General features: G+C 52.7%; 1 protein-coding gene across 2 annotated transcripts in view; it reads right to left on the bottom strand.

The window, feature by feature from the left end:
• Positions 1 to 25949, bottom strand: part of EPHB2 (EPH receptor B2) — a 180655-nt gene that overhangs the window by 99274 nt on the left and 55432 nt on the right. For both annotated transcript variants that reach the window (XM_088790467.1, XM_088790466.1), the window contains exons 2-3: positions 19233 to 19297; positions 15429 to 16113 (exon numbers count right to left, since the gene is read on the bottom strand). In XM_088790467.1, the coding sequence (XP_088646593.1) occupies positions 15429 to 16113; positions 19233 to 19297 (750 nt within the window). The remainder of the gene's footprint in view (positions 1 to 15428; positions 16114 to 19232; positions 19298 to 25949) is intronic.

The raw sequence follows: 25949 nt of genomic DNA, 5'->3' as shown, positions 1-25949 counted from the left end.
GGAAGGGGCAGGAAGAGCCCGAGCAGGAGGCAGAGGCTGAGGGGCCTGCTTCCCTCCAGCCTGATGCTTCGCCATCTCCGCTCACATGCTGCCTTGGGCTTGTGCGCCATCCTATCCCCTGTGGGACACGCCCTTACTCCTGTCTTCTCTAGGAAGCGTTCTCAGAATGTGGTAGGAAGGCTCAGGAGTCAGCTGAACCTGGGTCCCGACCCTGGCTTGCCACCTGCTGCCCGCTGTGAGGTTCGGGCAAGTCCCAGCAATACTCTGGTCTCAGTTTCCTCTTCTATGGAATGAGGATAACAACACCAGCTGCCACAGAGGACGGTGGCCGGGATGAAATGAGGTGATGGTAGCCAAGGGCTTTGCGCACAATAGGGGCGCACAGCTCACGTGTGCCCCTTCCCTTCCTCCTAGAAGCACTGCAGCTCCTCTGCAGGCCTGTCTCTGGCTGGCCCTGCTCTGGGGTAAGGTGTAGACACAAGCCTCTCTCCCCAGGAAGAAGGCGAAAGTGCTGTGTAAACATAACACCCGGACAGATGTGAGAGGAATGACAATCCCCAGCCTGGGCGGGGCTTCACCATCAGGTCCACTTTGGCAGATGAGAAACCGGAGGCTCCAGGAAGGGAAGGGAAAAGCCCAAGGCCACATGATAGAAAACAGCAGAACCTGGATAAGGAACCTGGTCCCAGTGCAGTGCCCCCACCACACCCCGCCAGGGCCCCCATGCTTTCCTGTGCATGATAAGCAGATTCTGTGTATAAACACGTTGTGCTCACAAGCAGCAGGGGAGGCGGGTGGGCCAGAGCCTGGCTGTAAACTGGGCCCTGTTGGCCTGACGAATGTCGGGACCACTGACTTTGGTTCATGAAAGAGACATGAAGAGGACCTCAAAGAGAATTTCTAAGAGACAGAAAATCAGTGGCCCTGACATCCTGCCCCCCAGAAAGTGTGTGTATGTGTGTGGGATACGCACACACATGTGCACACACTCCACTAGTGGATTCAGTGCCTGCACACACATGCTCACCAATATCCATTTTCAAGAGCGCATACATCGGGCTCCATACGACATACACATGTACCCACGGATAATACACTCTGGCTTGAGATCCCTGTGGTGGGTGTGCACACAAGCACACATACACCTACGGGACCCAGGACACGCGGACCCAAGGACAGAGACAGGGCGCCCCCCACCCCAAGGGTGGATGCTCCCATTTGGTGTGACACACACATTCCTTTACACGTACCAGTCTGGCGGATCCAGCACACACAGGAGCACGCTCCGCCCTGCACACACGTGTACTGGGGCACGTCAGTCAGACACAGGAACACAAGAATGCAGGGACAGTAGTGGCTTGCAGCAGGCTCCAGAGTCACCTGCACGGGCTTGGGCACGTGCACTCCCCACCCCCGAAATGTTCGCACATGCTCATACATCCAGAGATCTCGCAATGGCACTCGTGATGTCGGGTCAGTGGGCACTTGTGAACATACCAGCATACAGACACACTCTCACACTCCTGGTGGGGCCAGCGCACACACACACGCATGCGTGCTGGGGGTGTTCTGCATTGACCCAGCACACGCGTGCATGCACAAACCCCCCCCCCACCCCCCGCCCCAGGCCTCCAGGGAGCTCCCACAGACAGACAGCTCTGACAGCAGGGTGTGGGGGAGGGCAGCCCAAGGCCTGGGTTGCCAGGGATACGGATGTGGGGCTCCCAAAGCTGCATAGCCCGCCCAGGCAGCGCAAAAAGGCCAGCGACCACTCTTAGGTCTTTAAAATGTTGCTAATCAGATGGCGAGGCCTTTCATGGCAGAAACTTGAGTCTGGTTTCCTGGAAGGAGCCAGGGTAACATGAGGCCCTGGGCCCAGAATTCGCTTAGGACAGAGGTGGGAAATAGCTCTGACTGGCCCCTAAACCCCACCCAGCCCTCTGCTTGTGCTCTACCAGACAACATGGGTTATGGGGCCTTACTTGCTCCGTGGCCTGGAGCAAGTCACTTGCTCTGGCTAAGCCTCTGCCTCCTCATCTGCAAAAGGGGAGGGTAACAACCCTGAGTATTTAGATAGCGATTTCCAGGCTATGATGAGTACTGACCACATGCCACGTGCTAGGTGCTGGGTGCTCTGCCAAACACTTGGCTTTCATTATCTCATTGAGTCCTCACAATACATTTATTATTATACCCATTTTATAGATGAGGAAGTGAGTCACCTATCCAGGGTCACATAGGTAGTCAGTGTCAGAACTAGTGTTTGAACCTAGGCAGCGGCTCTTCCCTCATTAAACCTTCCTGCCTGTGGGTATCTAGGGTGTGGCAGGCAACACGGGGTCATTAGCCTCATGCCAGAAGGTCATGGTTGCTTACTGGCCTCACAAGGGAGCACCGTGAGGATGAGGCAGACCAGACACCAGAGGCTGTTAGCGCATAAGGGTCAATCTACAGATGGTGACACTGAGCTCCAGGGGCAGGAGGGGTGGGGGAGGTCCTCTGCCAGGATCCCATGGCGAGGGAGTGCAGAGCCCAAATGTGGGCCCAGGCGCCCTGACTCTGAGCAGTAACTGTGCTGCTCAATAAAAACACCGTCTGGTTAAAACAATGCCATGCCACAAGCACACGTTAGGTATGGGCTGCATGCCCAGGCCACATGGCCCTGCTCTCCAGGACCTCTGCTGGGCACTGAGCTAGTACCCTGCCCCCACCTCCCACCAGAAACATCCCTTCCTGGAGCAGGAGCACCCCCTCCCTGTACATCCTACTCTTCCTGTCTTCTGAGCTCTCTGAACTCCTCTGAGCCGCCCCAAAACACTCTGAAGCTGGGGCTGCTGGCCCCATTTAACAATGAGGGAACTGAGGCTCACAGAAAGGACCTAACCAAGTACGTCAGGCAGCGGGCTGAGGTCTGAACCTGAGACCCGGAGTCTCTATGTGCTGGGCACCTCCTTCCCTCTTTTCCATCTCTGTGCCTGCACCGACCCAGATACACGGTGGGCACCGACCCGGATACACGGTGGGCTCCCACAAGTTCCTCGTGAGAAAAACGGTCTAGGACCCACTGTTCAGGGAGTTCAAACACTGTCAGGCCAGCGCAGGCAAGGGAACAGGGGCTGAAACTCCGTTTGTTAAGGTCAAAACACGAGTAAGATTGCAAGATGCCCTCTGAGGCCCCCAGCTCCAAGAAGGATTTGCGATCTTACAGGAAACCCTGAGTATCAACAATAAGGACCCTCGTTGCATGCCTTGAAACACGCGTCCTAACCTCACACAGACCTGCCAGGCATCCTGGCCCTGTGGGTCCCTTTGGAGCCCACTAGAGGTGGCAGGAGGAACCCCAGCCTCACCAAGGGCCTTTGTTCAGTGCCATCACTCAGGGTTGGGAGGGTACAGTGTATTAGACGGGGCTGAGTGGGGCCCTGCAACAAATATATGTTGAGTACCTTCTATGCATTGAGCAGTAAGTACCCTAGAAACTGGAAACAGTGGTGAACAAAAGACAGAAATATCTGCCCTCATGGAACCCACGTTCCAGTTGAGGGAGACAGGCAGCGAAGGAACAAACGAGTGAACACAGTAGGTCAGATGGATATAAGGACGATGGAGAGAAATAAAGCAGGGAAGGGGGTAGGCTGTGTGCAGGCGTGTGTGTGTGTGTACATATGTGTGTGCGCACACGGGCACCCTTCTAGGAAATAGAGCAAGGAGACCTGAAGAAGGTGAGAGAGCAATCAATGCAGATATCTGGGGGCAGAACATTTCAGGCAGAAGAAATTGCCAAGGAGGCCAGTGTGTCTGGAGTGGAGGAGGAAATGGCCGATCAGAGTGAGGGGAAGGACAGACCCCGTAGGGCCCTTTGGGCCATTTTAGGACCTTGGCTTTGGATCCATGTAAGGCGAGGGGCCCCAGGAGATTCTGTGCAAAGAAGGGCATGATCTGACTAGTTTTAGAGGAGCCACTGGCTGCAGGGTGGAGACTAGACTGTAAGTGTCAGAGAGGAAGCAGGCGGAATGTGTCTGGAAGGCAGCTGAGGCGTTTGTGACTCTGGACCTCAGAGAAGAGGTCGAGAGATAAGCCAAGAGTGGGCATTTGAAGCCATGGGCCTGGACGGAATCACCCCGAGGGAGAGGACAGAGGCCCAGGACTCAGCCCGGTGAGGTAGAGAGGAGGGAGATGAGCAGAAACCAGCCACAGAGCACCCGAGAGGCAGCAGGGACACCAGGACAAAGTGTGGCCCCAGAAGATGCAGTGGTCACTTTGTCAAATGCCTGGGAACTGACCACTGGGTTGGTGACACGGACACCACTGGTGGCCTCGATTATGAGCAGTTTTAGCAGAGTGATGGGGCAGAGGCCTGACAGGAATGCATTCAAGAAGGTCTCGGAACAGGAATCAGCAGCAAGGGGCTGCGGGGTCACGGTCTGGGCGTCAGAACCAAACCCACCCAGTGACCCAGTTCGAGTCCCAGCTCTGACCTCCTAGAGGCAAGCCTTGGGCAGCTCACTTCACCGCTCTGAGCCTTAACTTCCTCACCTGAAGGATGCGGACAGCATCCTAGTGAGAATCAGGTGAAGGATTGTGAAGAAATTTTACTAATGAGAAAACTACAAATATTCCAGTGGGAGGAGAACTGGAATATTCTCTTTTGAATTTCATGACTGGCTCCACCATCCCCTTAGCTGTGTGATCTTGGATTGGTTATTTAACCTCTCTGAGCCTCCACCTTCCCTTCTATAAAATGAGAATAACAACCGTTATTCTCAGTATCCAACTTCTGGGGACTGCAAGCATTCAGGAGAGTATTATACACCAAGGACTGGCAGCTCGTGGGCACTCAGCCGATGTGTGTCCCTTCCTCCCTGGCTCTTGTCTGTCATTTGCATTTGGAGGTACAGGGGGTTGGGGTAGGACCCTGAGTGTTGGCTTCCCAGACAAGCCATTTCATCTAACGTCTTAGGGCCTCAGTTTTCATAACTGTAAAGTTGGTGATAAGTCATCTCAGGCCCCTTTGTTGGGGTGGGGTGGGGCGCAGAGAGGACGAGAGACAAAGAGCATGTGTTATGTTTGGAAGCCGGTGAAATGGGAGCGATTATGATTTTGGCCCTCTCCTTGGCCTACTGGTTGGTTGGGCAGATGTGTTACCATGACAAGGAAACAAATCCCTCTGATTAAAACAGAGTCATCCAACCTCCACAGGGTCTGTGGAAAGACTGAGAAGGCCTGGAGAAGGAGCAAAGGGCCTGATACCAGACAGGGTAGGAGTCCCAAGGCTGGCCGTCTCCTCAGGGGGACCCCTGCCCCACCCCCACCCCAGCCACTGGTCAGTTCATCCTTGTGGTTCATCTAGGGCTGGTTCACATCTCATCAAACCCACCCACATATCCCTCTTTACACACACCATGCATTCGCGGGGCCGTGAAGAACTCTTCCCTGAGGCAGCCAACCTCTTCCCACCCAGGATGGAGACTCAAGTGGACCCTGGGGTCTCATTTCTACAGAGGTGGAGGCTAAGGAGGGGGAGGTGTTTAAATGGACACCTTTGAGACGAGGGGCTCCAGAGAGAGCCCAGGCTCAGAGGTGGGAGCACCGGGTTCCAGGCCCAGCTCTGCCCCTGAAGTCCATGTGACCCTGGGAAAATCAGGTCCTCTCTTGGCTTCAGTTTTCCTTGTCTCTAAAATGGTGATAATAACATTTGCATTGCCTCTCTCATGTGGGTATCCTTCAGATCAAAGTATCTCATAGGGTGAGACCAAATGCTACACAAATGCAGCCTCTAATCTTTTCTGGAACAAGGCAGGGTGTAAGTAAATAAATACTGCCCGTATGTAAGACATTATAATTACAAATGGCATTTCCCCCCCCAAGCTATGGAAAAAAACAAAACAAAACAAACCAGTTTGGTATAGTGTGAAGAATTTTCATTAAGACTTCGGGAGGCCTGAGTTCTGAAGTCAGCTCTGTACCTGAGCAGGTGAATGAACTTGGGCAAGTCACCCCACCCTTCCCTGCCCCAAAGCCTTGGTAGTGATCAGATGTTGGTTTTAGATTGGGCTTTGTAAGTTCTGCCAATGAAGAATCAACAGTATAACGCCATCCAAAGAAGACAGTCTGCGTGGAGGAAGGAACTCAGGCTTCGCCAGGCAGGTCTTAGTTTAAGCCTCTTACCTGCTACGGGGCCTTGGGCAACTCCCTTCCCCACTCCCAGCCTCAGTTCTTCCTCTGAGGTTAAAGTTCATACCTGGAGTTTGGAGTAGGGAAAACAGAGAGAAGCAGCAGGGTGGGGGCTGTGGACAAAGGGCCCCAGGGAAGGGGTGCCCCAGTAGGGTGGGGTGGAGGCCAGAGTGGGGCCTGTGGGGACTGAGCCAGCTGCCACAGAGCAATGAAAATCTCTTAACCACATAGAATTGTTAACGGCTCCCAAATCCTGTTGTACCACAGGCTTAGAAAGGCTTAAACTGTTAAATGCATAAACTTCCTCAATAAACGGGGCCTCTCTCACCAGATCCCAAAGACCAGCCAGATGAAAAGGCAGCAGCTGGAGGGAGGGGAACTTCCCCAGCTGTTTATGGTCCTGATGGAGGCAGCCTGCGACCCTCAGCCTGGTGTCTTCGGGGTCTGAGGCCAGTCAGGGGCTGAAAGAGGACAACCTACGGACTCTAGGGTCAGATGGCCTGGGTTCAAATCCTACCCCTTTCTGTGTCAACTTGGACAAGCTGTTTACATTCGCTGAGCCTCAGTTTCTTCTTCTGTAAAACGAGGATGATGATGCCTAACCCCAAGGGTGAGTGAGAGTCAGCGAGGTCAGGATCCACAAGCACTGGGTTCCTGCTACAAAGCCTGTCTGACACCCCCAAGACGCAGAAGAAATCTGAAGTGGGAGGCATGAGTGTGCGCACCGGCCTTTGACACCTACGAGGGGTGTGACCACTGGCGGAGTCTGTTTCCTAATCTGACTGGGGATTCCAGAAGCTTACTGTGCAGGAAGGCAGCATGAGCTGAGCACACAGTAAATGCTCAGTGGGGGGGAGGGGGGCTGTTCTCTCTGGCCAGAAGTGAGCCAGGGTGGATTGGCCTCCTTCCCAGAGGCCTGTGCCCCCTTGGCATGACGAGAGAGGGGACTTCCCCACCCTGGAGCCTTTGCTCTGGGACCCTGCTTCATCCTGCCCAGTATCTCTTGATATGAAAGCAGCTCCTCCTTCAAGGCCCAGCCACTGGCCTCCCTCCTCTGCCCCTCCCCCAGGCCTTCTGGCTGCCCCACGAGGGTGGCTCCCTTCTTCCTGTGAAGTCCCACAATCCTGCTAGTAAGCCCCTCAGCTGGTTATTTGTCAAACTCTTTTCACTTCCATCATCTCAGGGGTGCCTGAGTAACCCAGGAGGGGGTGCAGGGCAGAGTATATTCAGGCATCGGCCCACTCCTGGTTAGTCGGTTGTCCTAGCAACTTGGAGAAAGCCAGGTTCACATTCTGCCTCTGACACTGGCTGTGTGGCCTCGGGCAATTTGCTAACCTTCTCTGGACCTCAGTCTCATCATTTGTAAAATGCAGTTAATCTTATCACTGAGAAGATTCACTGAGAATGCAGCACAGCATATAACACAGCCTAGGCACACAAGAGGGACCTTCCACTCCCCAGTCCCAGCGCTCTCCTTTCAGCCTCTGCCTCACTCAGCCTTTTGACAGCATGGAACTAAAGCTGGGGTGTCCCCTCCACCCTTCTCCCTTGGCCAAGAATATCTTTCCTTCACCTCCTGTCCCCCAACCTTCCCCCCACACACACACACACACCAAGGCTGCATCTTGTGTGAGGGTCAGCAAGACGCCAGGGTTAAAAACAAAGAAAAAACGAAACAGTATAATTTCTGACCATCTTTTTCCTGGACTAAATCTTTGCCTCAGTTTCTCCCATTCTCCAAAGCCGTGGGAAAGTGGCTCCTCCTTCAGGAAGCCTCCCTGGCTCTTCCTCAACTGCCTACTAAGGGTCCCAAGGCTGTAGTTATGGATAGAGCTGTCTCCGTGATCCCCAGACTGGAAGCTCCGGAAAGGCAAGAAAGACTCTTCTCATCTCTGCAGTTCCCACGCCCGGCCCACGTACTGGAGCATAGTAGGTGCTTGGGGAGTATTGTTTGAATGAAAACTGAAGGAGCTGCTCTGAGGATCTAGAGCCAAGGTTATTCAGTATCTCCTACCTGGACCCCTGAGGGAATATGAAGACCAGAGAGGAAGAATCACCCCATGTCCTGACATCCAGACCCTTTCAATTAGCTGACTCAGAGAAGAGAGAGGTCCGAAGTCACCCTCCCACCCTTCCCACAGCACCCACGCTGGCTGCCTCTGGGCCTCTGCACCTCCTCCTCCGCGGGCTAACTTCTGCTCCTCACTCAGCCTCCTCTTCCTGGAAGCCTTCCATTGACCAGGGAGGCCTTAGCTGACTCTCCCCTAGATGGGTTGGGCGCCTTTGAGCACCTTTACTGTCCGCAGACACATCTGTCAACATCTCTAGACTGGGTGGTGGTCCTTCCGGGCAGAGGACATGACTGATCTCTCCAAGAATCCGATTGCCAGGCACAGAGCCTGGCACTTTACGGGCACTCAATGCGTGTTACCTTCCTGCTGCTCTACGAAGAATCACCAACCCCTCCGAGGCGCAAAAAAAAGTCAGAAGTTGGTGTTCAGTGAATGTCTGATGGCTGGCTGGCTGGCTGGGTAGACGGACAGGTGGACTCATGGACGGACAGACGGATGGATGGTTGTGAACAAGAATAGATGCTTTGAGAGAATGTAGGAAAGGGGAAGTAGAGGAGGAGGGACTTCTAAGTTTTAAGAGCAAAGAACTAAATAGTCTGAATGTATTGGCCAGGGTCCCCATGAATCCCCTTCCCAAAAGGCTGGCCTATGTGGTCTCAGCCTTGGCCTGAACCTGGGGGTCTGGAGGGAGCGTCTATCACCCCCCCCTCCCCTAGTGGAGTGTCTCCACCCTGCCCTTGACGAGAAGCCGAGAAGCCGCAGAACTTTCTGTGTGGGGGTCTGGGCCTCTCCTCCCACCCAGCATTCCAACTCTCACACCCTTTCCCCAGCCAGTACAGGCTCTTCCAGCTGGTGGGCTCCCTCCTCCTCACCCTGAGACTGACCGCACCCCACCCCCACAGATGCACCAGATACATCTGGGCCACTCGTCCAGCCTCTGTGGGAAGGGCTGAAGCTGAAAGCAGGGTGGGAAGGAGGCTGCCCTGAGGGTGGCCCAGGGTGCAACTCGGAGGGTCCAGAGAGAACCCCTGGCCACTCCCTCCCTTGGCTAGGAAAGCACAGGATTCTGGGAGAAAACCAGAAAACAAAGCCACAGGCATAACATCCCATGCTGGTGAGCATGCAGGGAAACAGGCACTCTGGAAGTCAGCTGCCAGGAGGGAAACGCAGCCCAGCCTTTCTGGAGGCTAATTCAGCAATGTGTGCCAGAAGCTCTAAAAAAAGTATATACCCTTTGATCCCCACAATTCCGTGCCTGGAGACGCACCCTACGCAAATACCAGCAGCAGTACAAAAAGACGGAGGGACAACGAAGTCCATCCTGGCTTAGCTGGCCCAGTTACGACAGTGAAAAACCGCAAGCAATGCACATGTTGATCACAGAGGATTAGTAAATAAATTATGGTGCATCTATATGATGGAATTCTAAGAGCCTACCAAAATGAGACTGTAGATCTATCATGACATTGAAAAACGCCCATCAAAAATTAATGTCAAAAATCCTTTTGTATTTTTAGCAGGAACCCATTTTTTTTTCTTTAAAAAAAAAGGTCAATATGCAGAAATACACCTAGGAGGACCTACACCAGTCTGTTAACAGTGGTTATCAGACTTTGATGTTGATGTGATTTTAATTTTCTCTGTTTTGCTTATCAGTAATTTCTAAAAATTCTACAAATAACTCGCAATGCTTTTGGGATAAGGAAAAGTTAGTTTTTCCTCAAAATAAAAAGCTCATCAGGAAAGAAAAAAACACTCGCAGGCAAAAGACAGTGTTCATAAAAATCCTTATTCTTATTTTTATAACACTTTTCTAGCTATTTTCTCATTTACTCTGCACAGCAATCCTTCTGTTTATCCTGCTTTGCAGATGAGAAAACAAAGGCTAGGAGAGGGTCAATGTTTGCCCAAGGTCACTCAGCTAGTGAAAGGCAGAGTTGAGGTTTGAAACCAAGTCTTCAAGGCCAAGGTCAAGGAGGGGCCATGACAGAGAAGGGCTGGGGGCTGCCAAGCAGGGCAGGGCAGAGGAAAGGGAAAGGCTGAGAGGAGAAGCCCAGCAGCTGGGAACCAGGAAGTCTGAGCTGGAGCCAGATCAACATGTACATGTACCTCCCCTCCCACCCCCACCACCCCCCACCCACTCCTACTGGCTCACTGCCCCTCGCCCAGTCCAAGCTAACTATTAAAAATCCTATTATGCCCCGATAATATCGCAGCAACCATGCTCAGTGTGGAACTACCTCCACATCCATTACAGATGTTGGCCTGCCATTGACAGAGAGAAGGGCAGGGTCCCCAACAGTGGAGGACCAGGCTGGAGGCTCCCAATGGGCAGGGGCAAGTAGGGGCTGAGTCAGGAAAGGAGCAAGTGAAATAAGGATATGGAGACAAACGTGGAGAAACTGAGGCAGGGACACATTCACAATCAAACATATAAACACCTGGAAAGAGTCAGAGAAACAGGGTGGGAGCAGCTGCTGCAGATGAACTCCAGGACCACCCTACTGCCCTCCCTGACAGATGTTGGTGGCAAGCCCCACTGGGGACTGTGATCCTGAGGAGACTGGGGACTTGGGGAAGGGAAGGGGGTAAAGTTATTCTGAAGAAGTCCTAGGAATCCCCCACCTGGCAGCTGTATGGCCCAGACTGGTCACTCAATAAACAGTGACTAGATGAATGAATAGAGAAAAGTCGTGCGCTAGCCCCTGCACCCAGTAGCGGACATGACACCCACCAAACATGTCCTATACTGTCATACCTTGGGGCCTTTATTCATACGGTTCCTCAACCTACAATTCCCTTCCTCCCTTCACCCATCCAATTCCCACTTACTTTTCAAGGCCCAATTCAAATGCCACCTCCTCCGTGAAGCCTTCCTAGACCTCCTGTCAGAAAAGATGCCTCCTTCCTCATATTCTCAAAGTAGTTTACCTGGATGGACCTCATTTCTGGAAGGATCATGCTCTGCCTTGGTCCCCATATGTCCAAGTCCTCTGCTCGTCTAGCAGTCACTTGAGGCCAAACCCTGAGTCTCAGACCCTCTCCTCCAGCTTTCCCAGGGTAGACCCTGTCAGCTCAAGTGACACTTCTTCTAAGAAGCCATCCTGAACGGCCTGGCTGAAGCAGATTCTCCCTTTGATCTCAATTGTTGCACCCTATTTTTTTCCCCTTTCATGCATCACCATCTGTACCTATTTTATTTATCTGTTCATTAACTTTCCCCACCCCATCTTCCCCCATCCACCCACCCAGACTAAAAACTCTGGGAGGGCAATGGATGTGTCCATCTTGTTCACTTCTGCTCTGCGGCACTGGCATGTACCTGGCTCATAGAAGGTAGTCAATAAGGACTTGTTAGAGGACTAGATGGCACAGAGGGTACTCAATACACACCCGTCGAATGGTTGATTGGCTTCTCTGCCTCCCTCTCCTTCCCACTGTGCCTTGCACACAGTAAGCACATGGAAGCTGGTCCGATTCAGTCAGTTTAGCTGTTAGTTTGTGAACCACTCAGTCCATTGGGAACTCCCACCTTTCATTAGCTACCACTGCCGACCCCTGGGATGGAGGGCACTCCCCACAAGGACTCACCTACTCGCCATGTGCCAACAAGACTTGATCCAGCCTGTTTTCTCTCATTCGGATTAACAAAGCAATATATTTTTTTCCCTATAAAAGTATGTTTCAATATTAAATAGATCTTTCCAAAACACACCCTCCCAGAGATTCTGCTAATGTCCCCTCACACACCTTAGGGTGGATGCTCCCTGGGGTGGTGGTGGTGGGGCTGAGCCTTTGGTCATCCTGTATCCAGCCAAGGATGTGTTATCACATCGTGTGTCGGAGCTAATGGTTCTGTTACAGAAGTACCAGGGCTGCTTGTTTAAAAATGCTGATTCTTGGCCCCACCTCAGAGCCACAGAACCGGACCCAGGGGAGAGGTTTATGCCAGACCCAGAAATCTGCATTTTGAAAAACGTCTCAGTGGACTCAGAGGCATAGTTAAGGCTGAGAATCCCTGAGCTCGAGGATGAGAAAGGACTTTGCCAACAGCTCAGATGGGAGCTGTAATCACCATTCCTACACGTTCCTAGGCTGGCGGGGGCCGTGCCTGTGGGACTTGGGCTGGAGCAGCCCCACATCTGGGTGACTGAAGCACAGGCCCCCACAGCAGCTGGTGTCCGTTTGGCTCCCTGAGCTCATTAATCACACCCTAAGTGGCCTCTCCTCATACCCAGAGGCTGGCTGGGCCTGGGCCTTGGGTAGAATGTAGGTGCAGGGACAGAAGGGCGTAGGACGCAGCCAGGGCTGGGTGCATACCCTGCCCCAGCATTACCTCAAACCCCCACTATGTACAAGGAGCTCAGACTTAAAGAAGCTATCGGTGACAGGCAAACTTGACGACAGCCCCCAGAGACCCCACCTCCTGGCATTGACACCCAGTGTAGTTCCTTTCCCTGGAGTGTGAGCTGAATTTGGTGACTCACTTTTAATGAAGTGTATAAGACAGAAGTGATGAGATGTCAGTTCGGAGACAAGGTCATGAAAAGATTGTGGCTTCTGTCTTGGGTACTCTTCTCACACTCACTCTTGGATTCTAGCTCCGGGGGAAGCCACTGTACATATGTGAGGCCCATGGGGTGTGGGCCTGACGGCTGCACACAACCAGGTGAGTGACCGTGGAAGCAGACCCCTCCCCAGTCAAGTCTTCAGATGAACCTGTCGCCCCAGCCGGCATCCTGACTGCGAACCCAGGAGCAATACAGCCAGAGCGCCCCCCTAAGTCATACCTAGATTCCTGACCGTTCGAAACTGAGATAATAAATGTTTGCCATTTTAAGCTGCTAAGTGTCATGCAGCAATAGATAACCAATATACTTCCTCATCTGGCTGCCCTTCCAGCAACGGTTCTTCCTACATCCTTCCTTGAGCCCTTAGCCACAGCCATACCAGTTCACCAGTCCCCCTAATGGGCCACTTTGATTCATGTCCCCAGGTCTTTTACCACGCAGATCCATCCTCCAGAAGGCCTGGGCCACCTAGTCAACATATCTCTCTCCCCAGATCCCCAGCTCCAATGTCACCTCCTCTGTGAAGCCTTCCCTCTTTTTCTGTGCTCCCCGCAGCCTGAGCAGTTCCTATTAAAGGAAATCCAACACATTCCCTCCCTTGTTCATTTACAGTCTGTTTCTTCGACTAGACTGCAAGGTTCTGGAGGACAAGGCCACACTCAGATTCTTCTCTGTCTCACCCGATGCTCAGCGCAAGGGCTGACACAGAGCAGGCACAAGCCAGGTTTGCTGAGTGAATAAACCATGAGCACTGAGTAGCGGATTCTGCCCCCACAGCCTGCATCTCCCAAGGCTGGGCACTTTCACACTCACGTGTAGAAGCCCAGATCTGTTATCTCCCCCAAGAAACAGGCCTTTTGTTCCACCTTCCCTATTTATTGTCCAGGACCATCACCTCCCTGCACGCTGGAATTCCCGGTTCCCCTTGATTCTTCCCTCTCCTCCCCTTCCTGCCTGTCTTCGTATCTCATCTGATTCACGGTTAAACATCCCTTGACTCTGCCCCTCCCTTTCCCCAGCACTGCGGATGCCCAGCCCAGGCAGCCACCATTTCTTCAGATCACTGCTACCCCACAGGCTATTGCTCGGGTTTCTTGCAACCCCCCATTTGTCCTCCCAGGGACCTTTCAAATGCTGCCCTGAGGGCGGGAGGGAGTAGCCGTGGACATGGTGGATATGACAGCATTTATAAAGGTGGGGATCACTGCAACACCCCAGGCTAAACTTTCACTGGCTCTTCGGGTTTCCTAGAATAGGGTCCGAACGCTTAGCCTGGCATTCAGAGCACCAGGGTCTGACTCCAGTGCGGAAGGCGAGAGGCACAAGTGGGCTTCCAATCTCCTAACCCACCACCATCACCATCACAACTCATACGGCGGAGGACCCACTCCAGGCTGGGCTGTATACTCATCATCTCATAGTGTGCGCTTTCCAAGTCTTAAGTCATTGAATCCTCACAACCACCCTATGAAAAGAGGGTTTTACACTCGGCCCAGGACAGACAGCTAATAACTGGCAGGGCTAGGCTTTGAACCCAAGTCTGTCTACCTTCACAACCTTTTTAACACCATGCAGTACCTCTTAAAAACCCACCTTCGTGATTCTTTGCCATAATCAAACACCACCTGTACTATTGTTTACTTAATATTTTTCCTTCAATTAACTTAAGGGGCACAGTGGTTCAGGAGGAGAGAGGGTTTGGAATCCCACTCCCTGGGTATAAGACTCCTGGCTCCTCCACTGACTCTGTTTGAGAGGAAGTTTCTCTGAGCCTCAATTTCTTTAAATAAAGTGGCATTTTCCCTCATAGGGTTACTGTTAGGGTTAAATGTTAGACTTGTCAGGTGCTCAGCACACACTGAAGATGCTGGTCAGGAGGCCAGGCTCACAGTGGGACTGCACTTCCCATCTCTTTGTGTTGAAAGTAACTACATGACTTGCTTTATGGCCTCAGAAATGCGCATAGGAGTGATGGGGGGGGGGGCACTCCAGGCAGAAGCTTTTGAGCCCGTATACAAGCTGCCACACTTGCCCCTTCCTTCTGCCCTCGTGATCCTCACTTTCAAAACGGTGGTTCCTCCACCTGCTTGGCTCCCAGGAGGAATCCCAAGCTGACCCCGGATGGGTAAGTAGCGCTGAGTGAGAAATAAACGTCTACTGTTTTGTCACTTCGGCATAGCCTGGCCTATACTGACGATACAGCAAAAGCTCAATAAATGTTAACTTATAAACGTGATTTACTATGATTTACACATTTTCTTAAGAAGGAAATGATATCACTTTTGTACACAAAGAAGTAAGGCACCGCTTGCCATCAATAATATTCTCAAAATTATTAAAATGAGAAACACTTATCCGCAAACGACTAAAATCATTTCGCGACCCCCTGTCGTACCTACACGTACCACCATCAAGAAGTACTGTTCAAATGCCTCCCTCTTAAGAAGCTGAACAACGGCGGTGGATTGGGAAAGCCCGGCCACAGACTGCCTCACGGTCAGCTCCAGGCCACTGCCCTTGCCAGCGTGACCTCCAAGCTGCCAGGACCAAGTCTGCAGCCAATACCCACTCCATGCCCTTGCAGGGGCACCTGCCTCATGGTGGCCCTTACCTCGGCAGATAGTGCCATTCTCCACAGCCTCGAAGCCCGCTTTGCACATGCAGCGCCCAATGGGCACTAGCCACTCGCCGTCCCCGTTACAGTACAGCTTGATGGGCACGTCCACCTCCTCAGCATTGGCAATGCAGCTGCCCCGGGCAGCCACCAGCGAGGTGCTCTCAGCCCCTGACAGCGTCTCCTGGAAGATGGCGCCATTCTGGATGATGCGCGGGCACTTGCGGTAGAAGACGCGCACGGCGATGAGGGACATGCAGCCGCCATAGTCCTGGAAGGCCAGGTAGAAGCCGCTGCGGGACACTGGCCCGAAGCTCCGCACCTCGGTGTTGATCTTCATGACCCGGCCACCCAGATCCACCTGGGAAAAGCTCTCGTCGGCCGCGATGGTGTCCACCTTCACCCATGGATTCTCCATCCAGTTGGGGAAGGTCTTGGTGGCGGAGTCAAAGTCGGCCTCGTAGTAATAGAGGTTGAAGGTCTCCTTGCAGGAGCCGGGCACACTGGGGATGCTGCTGCAGTCACGGACCGAGAACTTCATCTCCACATGGATGCGGTGGGCACCGCGGCGCCGGATGAACTTGGTCCGTAGCCAGTTGTTCTGGCTCGACTCAAACACATTGCATACCTGGTACGTTCGGATCGTGTTCATGTTCTCATCGTAGCCACTCACCTCTTCCCACTGTGGGAGAAATGCTAGTCAGGCAGGGGGTGGCAGGGGAATCCGCCTGGGGAATGCGCTAAATGAGAGCGGAGACACAGACCCCCCGTAGGGAATCCTCTAGTCTGATGGCGTGGACCGTGGACAGGGCTCCTAGCATCAGGGGCCCCCTAGTCTAATGGGGGAGGTACAGCTTCTACCTTAGAGACATTCCACTCTGATGACAAAGACGTGATCCCCTACCATCGGAGCACTCCCAAGTTGAGGGGGAGACATGGCCTTGGCCCTGAAGAATTCCCCAGTCTACGACGGAGATATGCCAATCTAATGGGAAGGGCATACACCCTGCCCTTGGTATTCCCCTAGTCGTGTGGGGGAGGTGACCCTTACCCCCAAGGGTTCACTAATCTGATAAAGGAGCTATGACCCCTGCTCCTGGGAAGCTTTCACCTGGGAGGGAATATAGGGAGAGGCCCACCTGAGGAAACTCCCTGCTGACAGCAGACATAGCTTTGTGCTTGGGGAACCAGTCTGAAAGGGTAGACAGTACTTCTGCCTGCTGTGAGCTGCCTGCCTGACCGGGGAGACAGTCTGTGCCCTTGGGGACTTCCAGTCTGATGGAAGAGCCCTTACCCCTGTGACCAGGAAGACAGGGCCCTTCTCCATGACCTAAGTGGCTAAGAGGGAAGTTTCTGCCCTTCCTGCCTGGGGCAGGTGTTTTGGCATCTTCTCTATACCCAGCTGAGAGCTCCCAAGCCTCACTGCTGGAGGGCGCTGGGCCAGGCCAGGGAGAGTTGGGAGCGACAGGGCATAATGCACCGATTCTCTCCTCACAGACCCTCACAGGCCAAGCCCACTCACATTGCTGAGTCTTTGTTCACACTTTTGTGCCCTCCTTTAGCACCCTCTAGTCTTTTCTGTAATCTTTCTGGAACCTCTCCCAGTGGGCTCTCCCTCTGGCTGCAGTGTTTGCATTCATCGACTCTCCCTTGGGCCTCTGGGGAACAACCTGTCTGGGTGAGTGCCAGACACTCATGGCCCTCTTGGTCTGGGCTCCCCAGTGGGACTGAGCTTGCTGAGGTTAGCTACTGTTCCCCTTCTTCTCCTGTGCCCCCTTGGTGGTGCGCTGGCTTCACCTGCAGTAGACCCAAAAGAGTTCCAACACAGAGCACTCCCTCCCACTCATGTGGGATCAGGGGTTGAGGGCTATAGTAGGAATTCATTTCTTTGCCATGTTTATCACACATGGGGCGTATGATTATCCCCATTTTACAGGTGAGGGAGTAGAGACCAGAGAAGTAGGGCCCCTGGCACTTGACCCAGGTACACAGACCCAGACACATTTACGTGCTTGCCCACATTGCCTTGAAACATGAAGACCCAACAGTGCCCCAGGAGTCCTGGGTTTTGTCCCAGCTCTGCTAACTTGATGTGTGGCCTTGGGCAAGTCCTTTCCCCTTTCTGGGCCTCTATTTCTCCAACTGCCAAGTATAACTGTGATGGGGTAGGAGAGTTGTCACCCTCAAGCAGGCATTCTTTGTCCTTCTGCCTCCCTCAGATTCTCTGAACTTTAGTTTCCTTATCTATGAAATGGTAATAATGATGTCTTCCAAATCTGCACAGATCAGAGCGGTAGCTGCTGGCCTGGTGGGGGGGACGCTGCTGTGAAGGGCCAGTGTGTGGGGCAGGGGGAAGGCCTAGCTGGGGCCTGCTGGCCCAGCTTCTACTTCAATGGCAGCTCTGAAGCTCCTAACATTGCATTTAATTTTTTTTTTTTTTGGTGGCACCATGTGACAAAGTCAGCCCCTTGTTACAACCACTGCTCTTCTTCAGAACTTAATTAGAGCACTTAATTAGAGCACTCTGCCTTTCTCCCCTCTCTCTAATTAACATGCGGAGGCCCTGCAGCCTAAACACCCCAAATAATTGCGTCCGGGGGCCCTGCAGCCCAGCCTGGCCTCATTACTGGCAGGGTGGGGCTGTGGGCCCTGCCGCCTTCGCAGATGGAAAATTGGTGACAAGAAAGAGCCACAGAAAGAGGCCTGACCCTGGGGCCCTGCCTATTGAGAACACAGGCCTTGTGGGGTTGGGGGGGTGGGGGGAGATATGCAGCTCCACAGAGCAACAGCTGAGTCCCAGCAGAGGAGCTGGGATGGGGAGAAGGGAAGGGATGGGCTGTGGAAGCCCAGAGACCTCCCCAGAGACCGGGGCGATGAGGAGGGAATGATACGAAAACTGATGACGGTGACAATGACGATGGTGATAGTTATTATAGCTCCTCGTTACCGGGAGCCCACTCTCTATGCCAGGCACTGTGCTAGATACTTTGCAGGAAAACCTCACAAGAGTCCTTTGAGGAAGACATTGTTATTACCGTTTCATAGATAAGGAAACTAAAGTTCAGACATGTTAAGGAACTGGCCCTAAATCACAGAGCTGGAAAGTGGCAGATTTGGGACAGAATTTCAGGAGTGTTGTCCCAAAGCCTATAAAGAAGTGCTGGGCTGGTTGGTGCAGGGTGAAAGTGGAATCTCAAATTGTACCTGATCTTGCCCTCAGGGAGCCCACAGACTACATGGGCCCAGATCACGGGACCCAAGGAAGTGGGAAGAGCTCAGGGAAGGGGAGCCTTGTGTTATGGGGACCTAGAAAGGGGACCCAGAAGACTCAGTAACAGCCCTGGATACAAACCTAAGGCCCATCACTTACTAGTTGTAGGGCCCCTGGCAGGTGGCTACAACTCTCTGAGCCTCCGTTTCCTCACCTGTAAAATGGAGGTGATTCCTCCTCAGACGACAAGAGATGATGTGTGGAAAGTTGCCTGACACAGTATCTGACACACAGTGGATGCTCAGGAAATGACAGTTCACTTTCCTATCTGTAAAATGGGGTAGTACAAGTACCTACTTGTGAGCCTCACCCTGAGGATTCCATGGGGTAGCTGAATGCATCCAGCATGTTGTCATGGTAACTGGCGCTCCATCAGTGATAGGGGACTAGGTGGGTGGGGCAATGAGCTGCTTAGCCCTAGGCCCTGAGGGAGGGAAAGGGGCTGGAATGTGAGGAGGGGCATCCAGACTCTGCAGCAGAACCCCAGGTATCCTGGGGGAGGAGGCAGGATTTGGGGACCACTGACTCACCCCTGATGGAGGATGCACAATCCAGCCCAGCTCTGCCGTTGCTGTGGTTGAGTCCATCAGCGTTTCTGTGGAAAGAGCAAAGGGTCAGCATCCACCTGTATACCCAGCATTGTCAATCATCCCAAGACCCCACCCCTCGAGGGCCTTCTTTACAGCACCTACTTCCATTGCTCCAAACACTCTTCTGGCTCTAATCCTATAGACTACCCTCTAGTCCCTTCCTCTCACTCCATAATCCCACCCATTCTCACGCTCCAGCCAATGGTCTGATTCTACTCCTCCAGGCTCCACCCCTTAAGGCTCAACTCCAGTTCTTCTACCCATGGTCATGCCCCTCTCAGCCAATCATGTCCCACCAACCTAGGTATTGGCCCTTCCCTCCTTTACTGGCAGGGAAGGGTGGTCCTAACCTGGGGTCTCCTGGATGGGCTTCAGAGAGTCCACTTGGAAACCTCGAAGTTTTACTTGAAACTTAGGGTTCTGTTTGCTTTTCAGCTTGCATCAAATTCTCAAAAACTAGAACATGTGCCTTAGAGGAGCTAGCCTTCCATCCCAGCTGAGCTCTATCTGTTACCCCACCTCGGCCCTCTGGTCCACACCTCCTGTCAGGAATATCCTCTCCCCTTCTCCAGAAACCTGGAGTCCTCCATTGTGTCCCCATCCCTGGGCCCCCCTCCTTCAGAGCTTGGTCAACTCTGCCCCTAGGATAGGGCCCTGGGGGTAAAGGGGTATTCTCAGTGAGCAATGTGCCGAGCGGGGCCAGGTCATGACCTGCCCTCTGTAGGTTTAGGAGACTCAGCTTCTGCAACAGCCAGGGCCCCACTTGCCTCCCCTCTTTCCAGTGGCTGGAGGGAAGACATCACAAAGCCTATGATGAAGGAGACACACACGGCGAGAGAGGTCCCCATGAATCCCTGATCAGATTCAGGATCCATCCCCTCTACCTCTTCCCTGCCACATGGGCTTCAAAACACTTTTCAAACTGAACTGCAATGCACTGAGCAGATTTAAATTGGCCCCTTTCAAGCATTCATTCAACAAACATCGCCTGATACCTATTCTGTACCAGGAACTGCTGGACACCCTGGTGAGCAAACAATGACCAGGAAGACCCTATTATGGAACAGATCATAGTCTGGTAGAGGAAATGAGGTGTGAATCCAACTAGCTACGAGAGAGTAGGTGGAGAGACCTAGAAGGTCACAACTGGACGTTTCAGTGAGAGTGGGTGAGAGGCATGCTCGCTGTCAGGCTCCCATTCTGTGCCCAGGGCAGACATCACCAATCAATCCCCACACTCTGTGGCTGCAAAATGCTTCTCACCATGGTGCTCCAGGAAACTAACACCCACCATTTCAGATGTTACTCTGCTCTAGCCCAACCGCCTCATTTTGGACATAGGACTACCGAAGCGCAGAGAAGGGAAAGAGACTTCTAAGAATTACACAGGAGTTGATGGCAGAGTGGGAGTTGCAGACCTCCTGCCTCCCACCCTGTAAACTTCCAGACACTTAGTTTGATGGCCTGGATGAACTAGAGTGAGGAGAGTGGGGACAGGGTGCTCAGTGTCCAGGCTGCTGTGAAGGTCGAAATAGGAGTAACAAAATCTTGAACTAGGTAGGGCTGGGGTGGTGGGGATGGAGAGCAGGGATGAGAGGAAGCATTTAGGCAGAGGTGGCCCCAGTCAGACTAGCAAACTGACAAGAGAGGATGCAGCAATGTCCCCATGACAGCCTGTGGCTTATGTTTTCGGTCACTGTGTCCCTTTGCATTGGGGGCTGGTGAAGGGAGCGGGGGGATGCCAGGGACGGTGGAGTCCAGTGCCAAGGGCGTCTTTTTGATGGCAAATTGGAGGGAAGTTCTATTGTGTTGCTTTGGAGCTGAAAAAAGGGTTCCTTTTCACACTCCGAATGCTACAGATTTTTCTTCCTGGAGAGAACAAGGGCTGAACTTTTAACCTGTTTTCTCTCATCGGCCTCAGCCAGAGACGCGCCAAGCCGGGCTCTCTGCCTGGGCCCGAGGAACAGCTGCTGGGAACTGTGTCGAATAGGGAGAGGAGAGACTCTGCTTGGGAGGAGAAAGGGGTCGGGTGCAAGCCCGCCAAGCAGGTGGCCCCACCCCTTAGCTGGATTCCTGGGCTGACCCAGAGGCCAAGCCCTGGAGGATTCCTTGGCCCAGAGGAGGGGCTGTGAACTGACATCCTCATTGTATGGGTGGAAACTCAGGCCCAGGGAGGGCAAATGACTTGCCAAAAGTCATACACTAAAAGCTGGTGCTCAAACCCTTGACTCCCAAGGAACGCAGGCCAGCGGCTCCCACTGCCTGCTCTGCCTCCTACCACATCTGGAACAAGCCAGGGGAGGGTCTGGAAGTCAAGGGCTGGCTGATTCACACACGGGAATGGGCTAAGGAGTGTGAAGTCTGCAGATCCCCTGGGAGGATGCCAGGAAGGCAGGTGCCGCCTGCGCTCGCTTCTCACTTTGTCAGTCCTGGGCTTCCCCTGGACGCCCGCCTCTGTAAAAGCCATTACCCCTCGGGGCTGTAGCAAGACGAAATATATGGGTGCACTCCCCACAACTTCCTCTTGGCCTTTGCTTTTCAACATGGACACCTCCCTCCACCCTCTGAAAAAAGGGTAGGTTAAGCAGAGCAAATAAACTAGGAGTTGGGAGGCTGAGAGAGACTTTGATTCTAATACCCGCTCTGTTACCCACTGGGTTTGGAATCTTGGACTTAAAACCTTTCTAAGCCTCAGTTGCCTCACCTGGAGAAAAGCCATGATACCTTCTGAGTGGACAGGAGGAAAAGTGACGGGAAGTGTATTAGCTTGGAGCTCAGCACAGAGCAGGTCCTCAGTAAGCGGCAGCTATTCTTTCGTAATTGAGTGTGGTGCTTTTTGGCTGACCAGTGCCTGCACACACACCATTTCCTCTGGACTCATTAGCTGGCCCCTGAAAGTGAAGGCGGGTCCAAGAGGCTCTAGCTTGGGCTACTTGGCCCCTTACACCCCCACTCCCGCCTCCCGCCCGCCGCACCCCAGACCTCACTTGCCAACATCTGACAAACATCAGTCTCTCACCCGATGGCTGCAGCCCCTGAGGAGCCCTTCCCAGTCTGTCTGATGTGCTTTCCTGGGATGTCCTGAGTCTCCTCTTATTTCCTCTCAAACCAAGCACAAAAGTCAAACTCAGTTCCCCAGAGAATGGAGTTAGTAATTCTTGTCTCAGGAACCTGGGTGGGTTCAGGAAGCCAAGCCCTATTTTCACCCCCAGCACTCCTTCCCTTTCCCCCCATAACACCCCAGATATCTCCCCTCTAATCTCAAAAATCAACAAAAGGAGAGAACTCATGTCCACTAAGATCCTATTCAGAGTTAGAGACCCTCAACAACATTCTTATACCCATGCCAAGAGATAGTTGACGCTGTCCCATTTCACAGATGGAAAAACTGAGGCTTCCAAGGGCTCAGGAACTCACCCAAGGTCACACATCTATTCCAGTCACAAGTTGTGCTCCAGTTGCAGACTGTGTGGGGTTCTCTCATCCCTGTACCTCACTCCTCACACATACCGTTCCCTCTGATCTCCTCTTCCTCCAACCTTCTTTGCCCGCTCTAAATCTCCTCATCCGTGAAGTCTTAACTCAGGTCATCTCCTCTGGAAAGTCCTCCTGAATCCACACCACCTCATAGCTCTGTCCTAGCACTTGCAGATATCCTGGGTGGGAACCACTGCTGTGTGCCAGTTTCTTCCAATGGTCTACGGTTCCCTGAAGGGTGGGTGCCAGGTCCTGGTTCTGAGCTAGTGTTCTGCTCCATCAGGGCAGCATTCATGACTTCGGCCATTCCCACCTATAACCTGCACTTATTTAGCTTACAATTTTTCTTCCAGTTGACTCTTTTTTTTCTTAAGTGCATTTTAAAGAGGAAAAAGGAATCATTATCAAAAATGGAAAACCAGTATCACTTGCCATAAAAAGGAGAGTAAACACAAGATTATTACAATTAAAAATGTCTGCAAACGACCTAACATCATTTCACTTCCCACACTTTGGGGACCACTAGTCTCCATCAAACTGCCTCTGAGGTGCTGGGAATGTCCGTCCCCATCACCATCCCCAAGGTGACAATGACAATTCCTCATGCAGGGGAAGCTGTTTTCACTGTACGCAGATAATTAATCACAACACATGTGAAAGACTGCAGTGTGGATATGCACGGGGCACTGGCGGTTACAGGAACTGAGCGTCGAAGGCGAGGAAGAAAATGCCCCATTGAGGGACGGCTTCCTGGAGGAAGTGACACTGAATGGAGGCTTGAAGAATGAGTTAGAAGGAAGTCAGTGAGGAGAGGCTGAGTGGGAAAGGCATGGTAGGCAGAGGGAACAGCAGAGGCAGAGGCAAGGTGATCAACAGATGGTTTGTGGGAATTAATGGTAGGGGAAGGGTGGGGCAGGGAGTGGTAAGCTGAGGGTGGAGGCTGGAAAGGTGGAGCGGGAGCTGCTCAGGTCAGCAGCTCTCTTAGGCCCCCTTGCTGGACCACATTCACCTGCCCACAGCCTTTTCAGCCTCCCCAGTCCCACTGGCCTCCTACCTTGTCTAATACCACCCTTTCACTTGCCTCTGGGCACTCCAACCCTGGCTAGCCCTTTGGAAATGTCCAGTTCCCAAGCCCTGGATACTCTAAGAGATCGTTTAAAAAACAAAAATCCCCTTGGGTAGATGAGGAAACTGAGGCTGTGTGGACAGCTTCTTAGTTAGCATCCCGGTGAAAGCTGGCACCAGGGCCTCCCGCCACCAGCCCAGAATGCTTTCCTCAGTGGGAAAGCAGGGTTTGGGCCATGGGAGCAGCTTTGGCCCTTGTCCTACTGTACCCGCACCCCCTCTCCTTCCTGGAGACTGCACAGAAGAAAGCAATCAGGAGGCCCTGATTGCACAGGCTGGGGAGGCCCCTAGGCCCCTCCGGCTATGTGTGAACGAGCAGTGTGCATTTCAGAAATATTTGAGCTAAAAGGGGAGACACACTGAAGTCGTTAGTGTTGGGCCCAACAGGAGGGTGGCTGCGCGGGGCCCGGACAGGCGCTACCACCACCCTGTTTTCAGGCTGGAGGGGCTGGTCTCCCTCTGCTCCATGATCCGACCCTGGTCAGCTCTGTCTGACCCCCTCTTGGGCCATAATTCTCTAGGGCCACAGACACTGTTTGTCTGCACTAAAGACAGTATGTGAGCGTTCCAGAGACGTGAGGAAGAACTTTCATTAAGTACCTATTGTGTGCCAGCCATTGAGCTGAGCATTGTTTCACACTCATGACAACCTGGAGGGTACATGTTAGTAACCCCATTTTATAGGTGAGGAAACTGAGGTCAGAGAAGTGAAGCAACCTATACAAGGGCACACAGGCAGGGCTAGGATTTAAACCCACATTTGTCTCATTCTACATCTGTGTTGTTTTTAAGAGGCCATAACTATAGACTTAAAAACAAAACAAAACAAAACAAAATTATTGAGGCTTTTTGTATGTTTATTCTCTCCCTCTGTGTGGGCTTGTGTGAGGACAGGAAAGAAAAGAGGCAAGGGCAGCAGGGGAGTAGGGTACAGATTGTCCAGACTAGAACCTTGGCTCTGACACTCTCTAGTGTGTGACTGCAGGCAAGCCTGTATGCCTCTCTGGGCCTCAGTTTTCCTATCTGTAAAATGGGTCATGTGAGAATTAAGTGACATTGTATATGTGAGTCCTGCTGATGTGACATCTCCCAGGGCCCTCATTTGGGGGGAGGGGCTCTGACTTGTTCACCACTGTATCCCCAGCACTTGAGAAATGGTTCTGGCACACAGCAGATGCAGTCACAGGATAAAGTCCTAGCTCCGCAACAATGCATTCAAGGACCTTGACGGCTGGGCCAGCTAATCACCTTCCAGCTGCACACTCCCATGTCCCTAATGTCCAGGCATCCTGCATTTCCTTCTGGTTGCCCTATGCTGGGCGCTGGGGATGTAGAAACAGATTAGCAGGTCCTTCCCTCAAGGAGCTTCCAAACTAGTGCCCAACACATGTACTGTCTACAGGGAGAGGCAGAGTGAAACGCCTGGTCCACGCTGCCCGGAGCCAGGAAACCCTGAGGAAGAAGGGATTGACTCTGACCAGGGAATTAGCAAAGGCACCTCAGAGGAGGTGGCATTTGAGCTGGGAGAGGAGGGGAAGGGTACGCCACAGGCACAGAAGAATCAAAGGCACAGAGGCATGAAACTCCAGGGGCAGTTTGGGTAACAGTAAAATGTGATGACTGGTTCTCAACGGTGGGCTCTGGGCAAAGGCTTAGCATTCATTATCTTATTTCACTGAATTTATCTGCAAAGTAGGTACTTTACTATCTCCCTTTACAGATGGAAAATGAAAGTTAGGAGATGTTGTTCAAGGTTCCCATATCCAGGAAGTGGTGGAGCTGCGTCTGCCTCACATCAAAGCCCGTGTTCGTAATCACGGCACCATGCTGAAATTTCTGCCCCTTGAGGTGGGAGCAAAATGCTTCATGAAGTGATATGGTAGCTCAGGATGGGGCAAGAATACGTAGGGCCTTAGATGTGGGGCTAAGGATTTTGGATCTTGTCCCATAGGCAATGGGGAGCTATGCAGGATTCTTGAGGAGGGTCGTGATGTGGACAAACGCCTAGTAGCTGTTCCCTGGGGTCTTTGCTCCAGACTGGCCAGAAGCCCACAG

The sequence above is a fragment of the Rhinolophus sinicus genome, chromosome 14, assembly GCF_057876585.1.
Source record: "Rhinolophus sinicus isolate RSI-liver-muscle chromosome 14, RSI-T2T, whole genome shotgun sequence".
In the NCBI taxonomy this organism is placed as follows: domain Eukaryota; kingdom Metazoa; phylum Chordata; class Mammalia; order Chiroptera; family Rhinolophidae; genus Rhinolophus; species Rhinolophus sinicus.
This window is presented reverse-complemented; position numbering and strand designations above follow the sequence as displayed.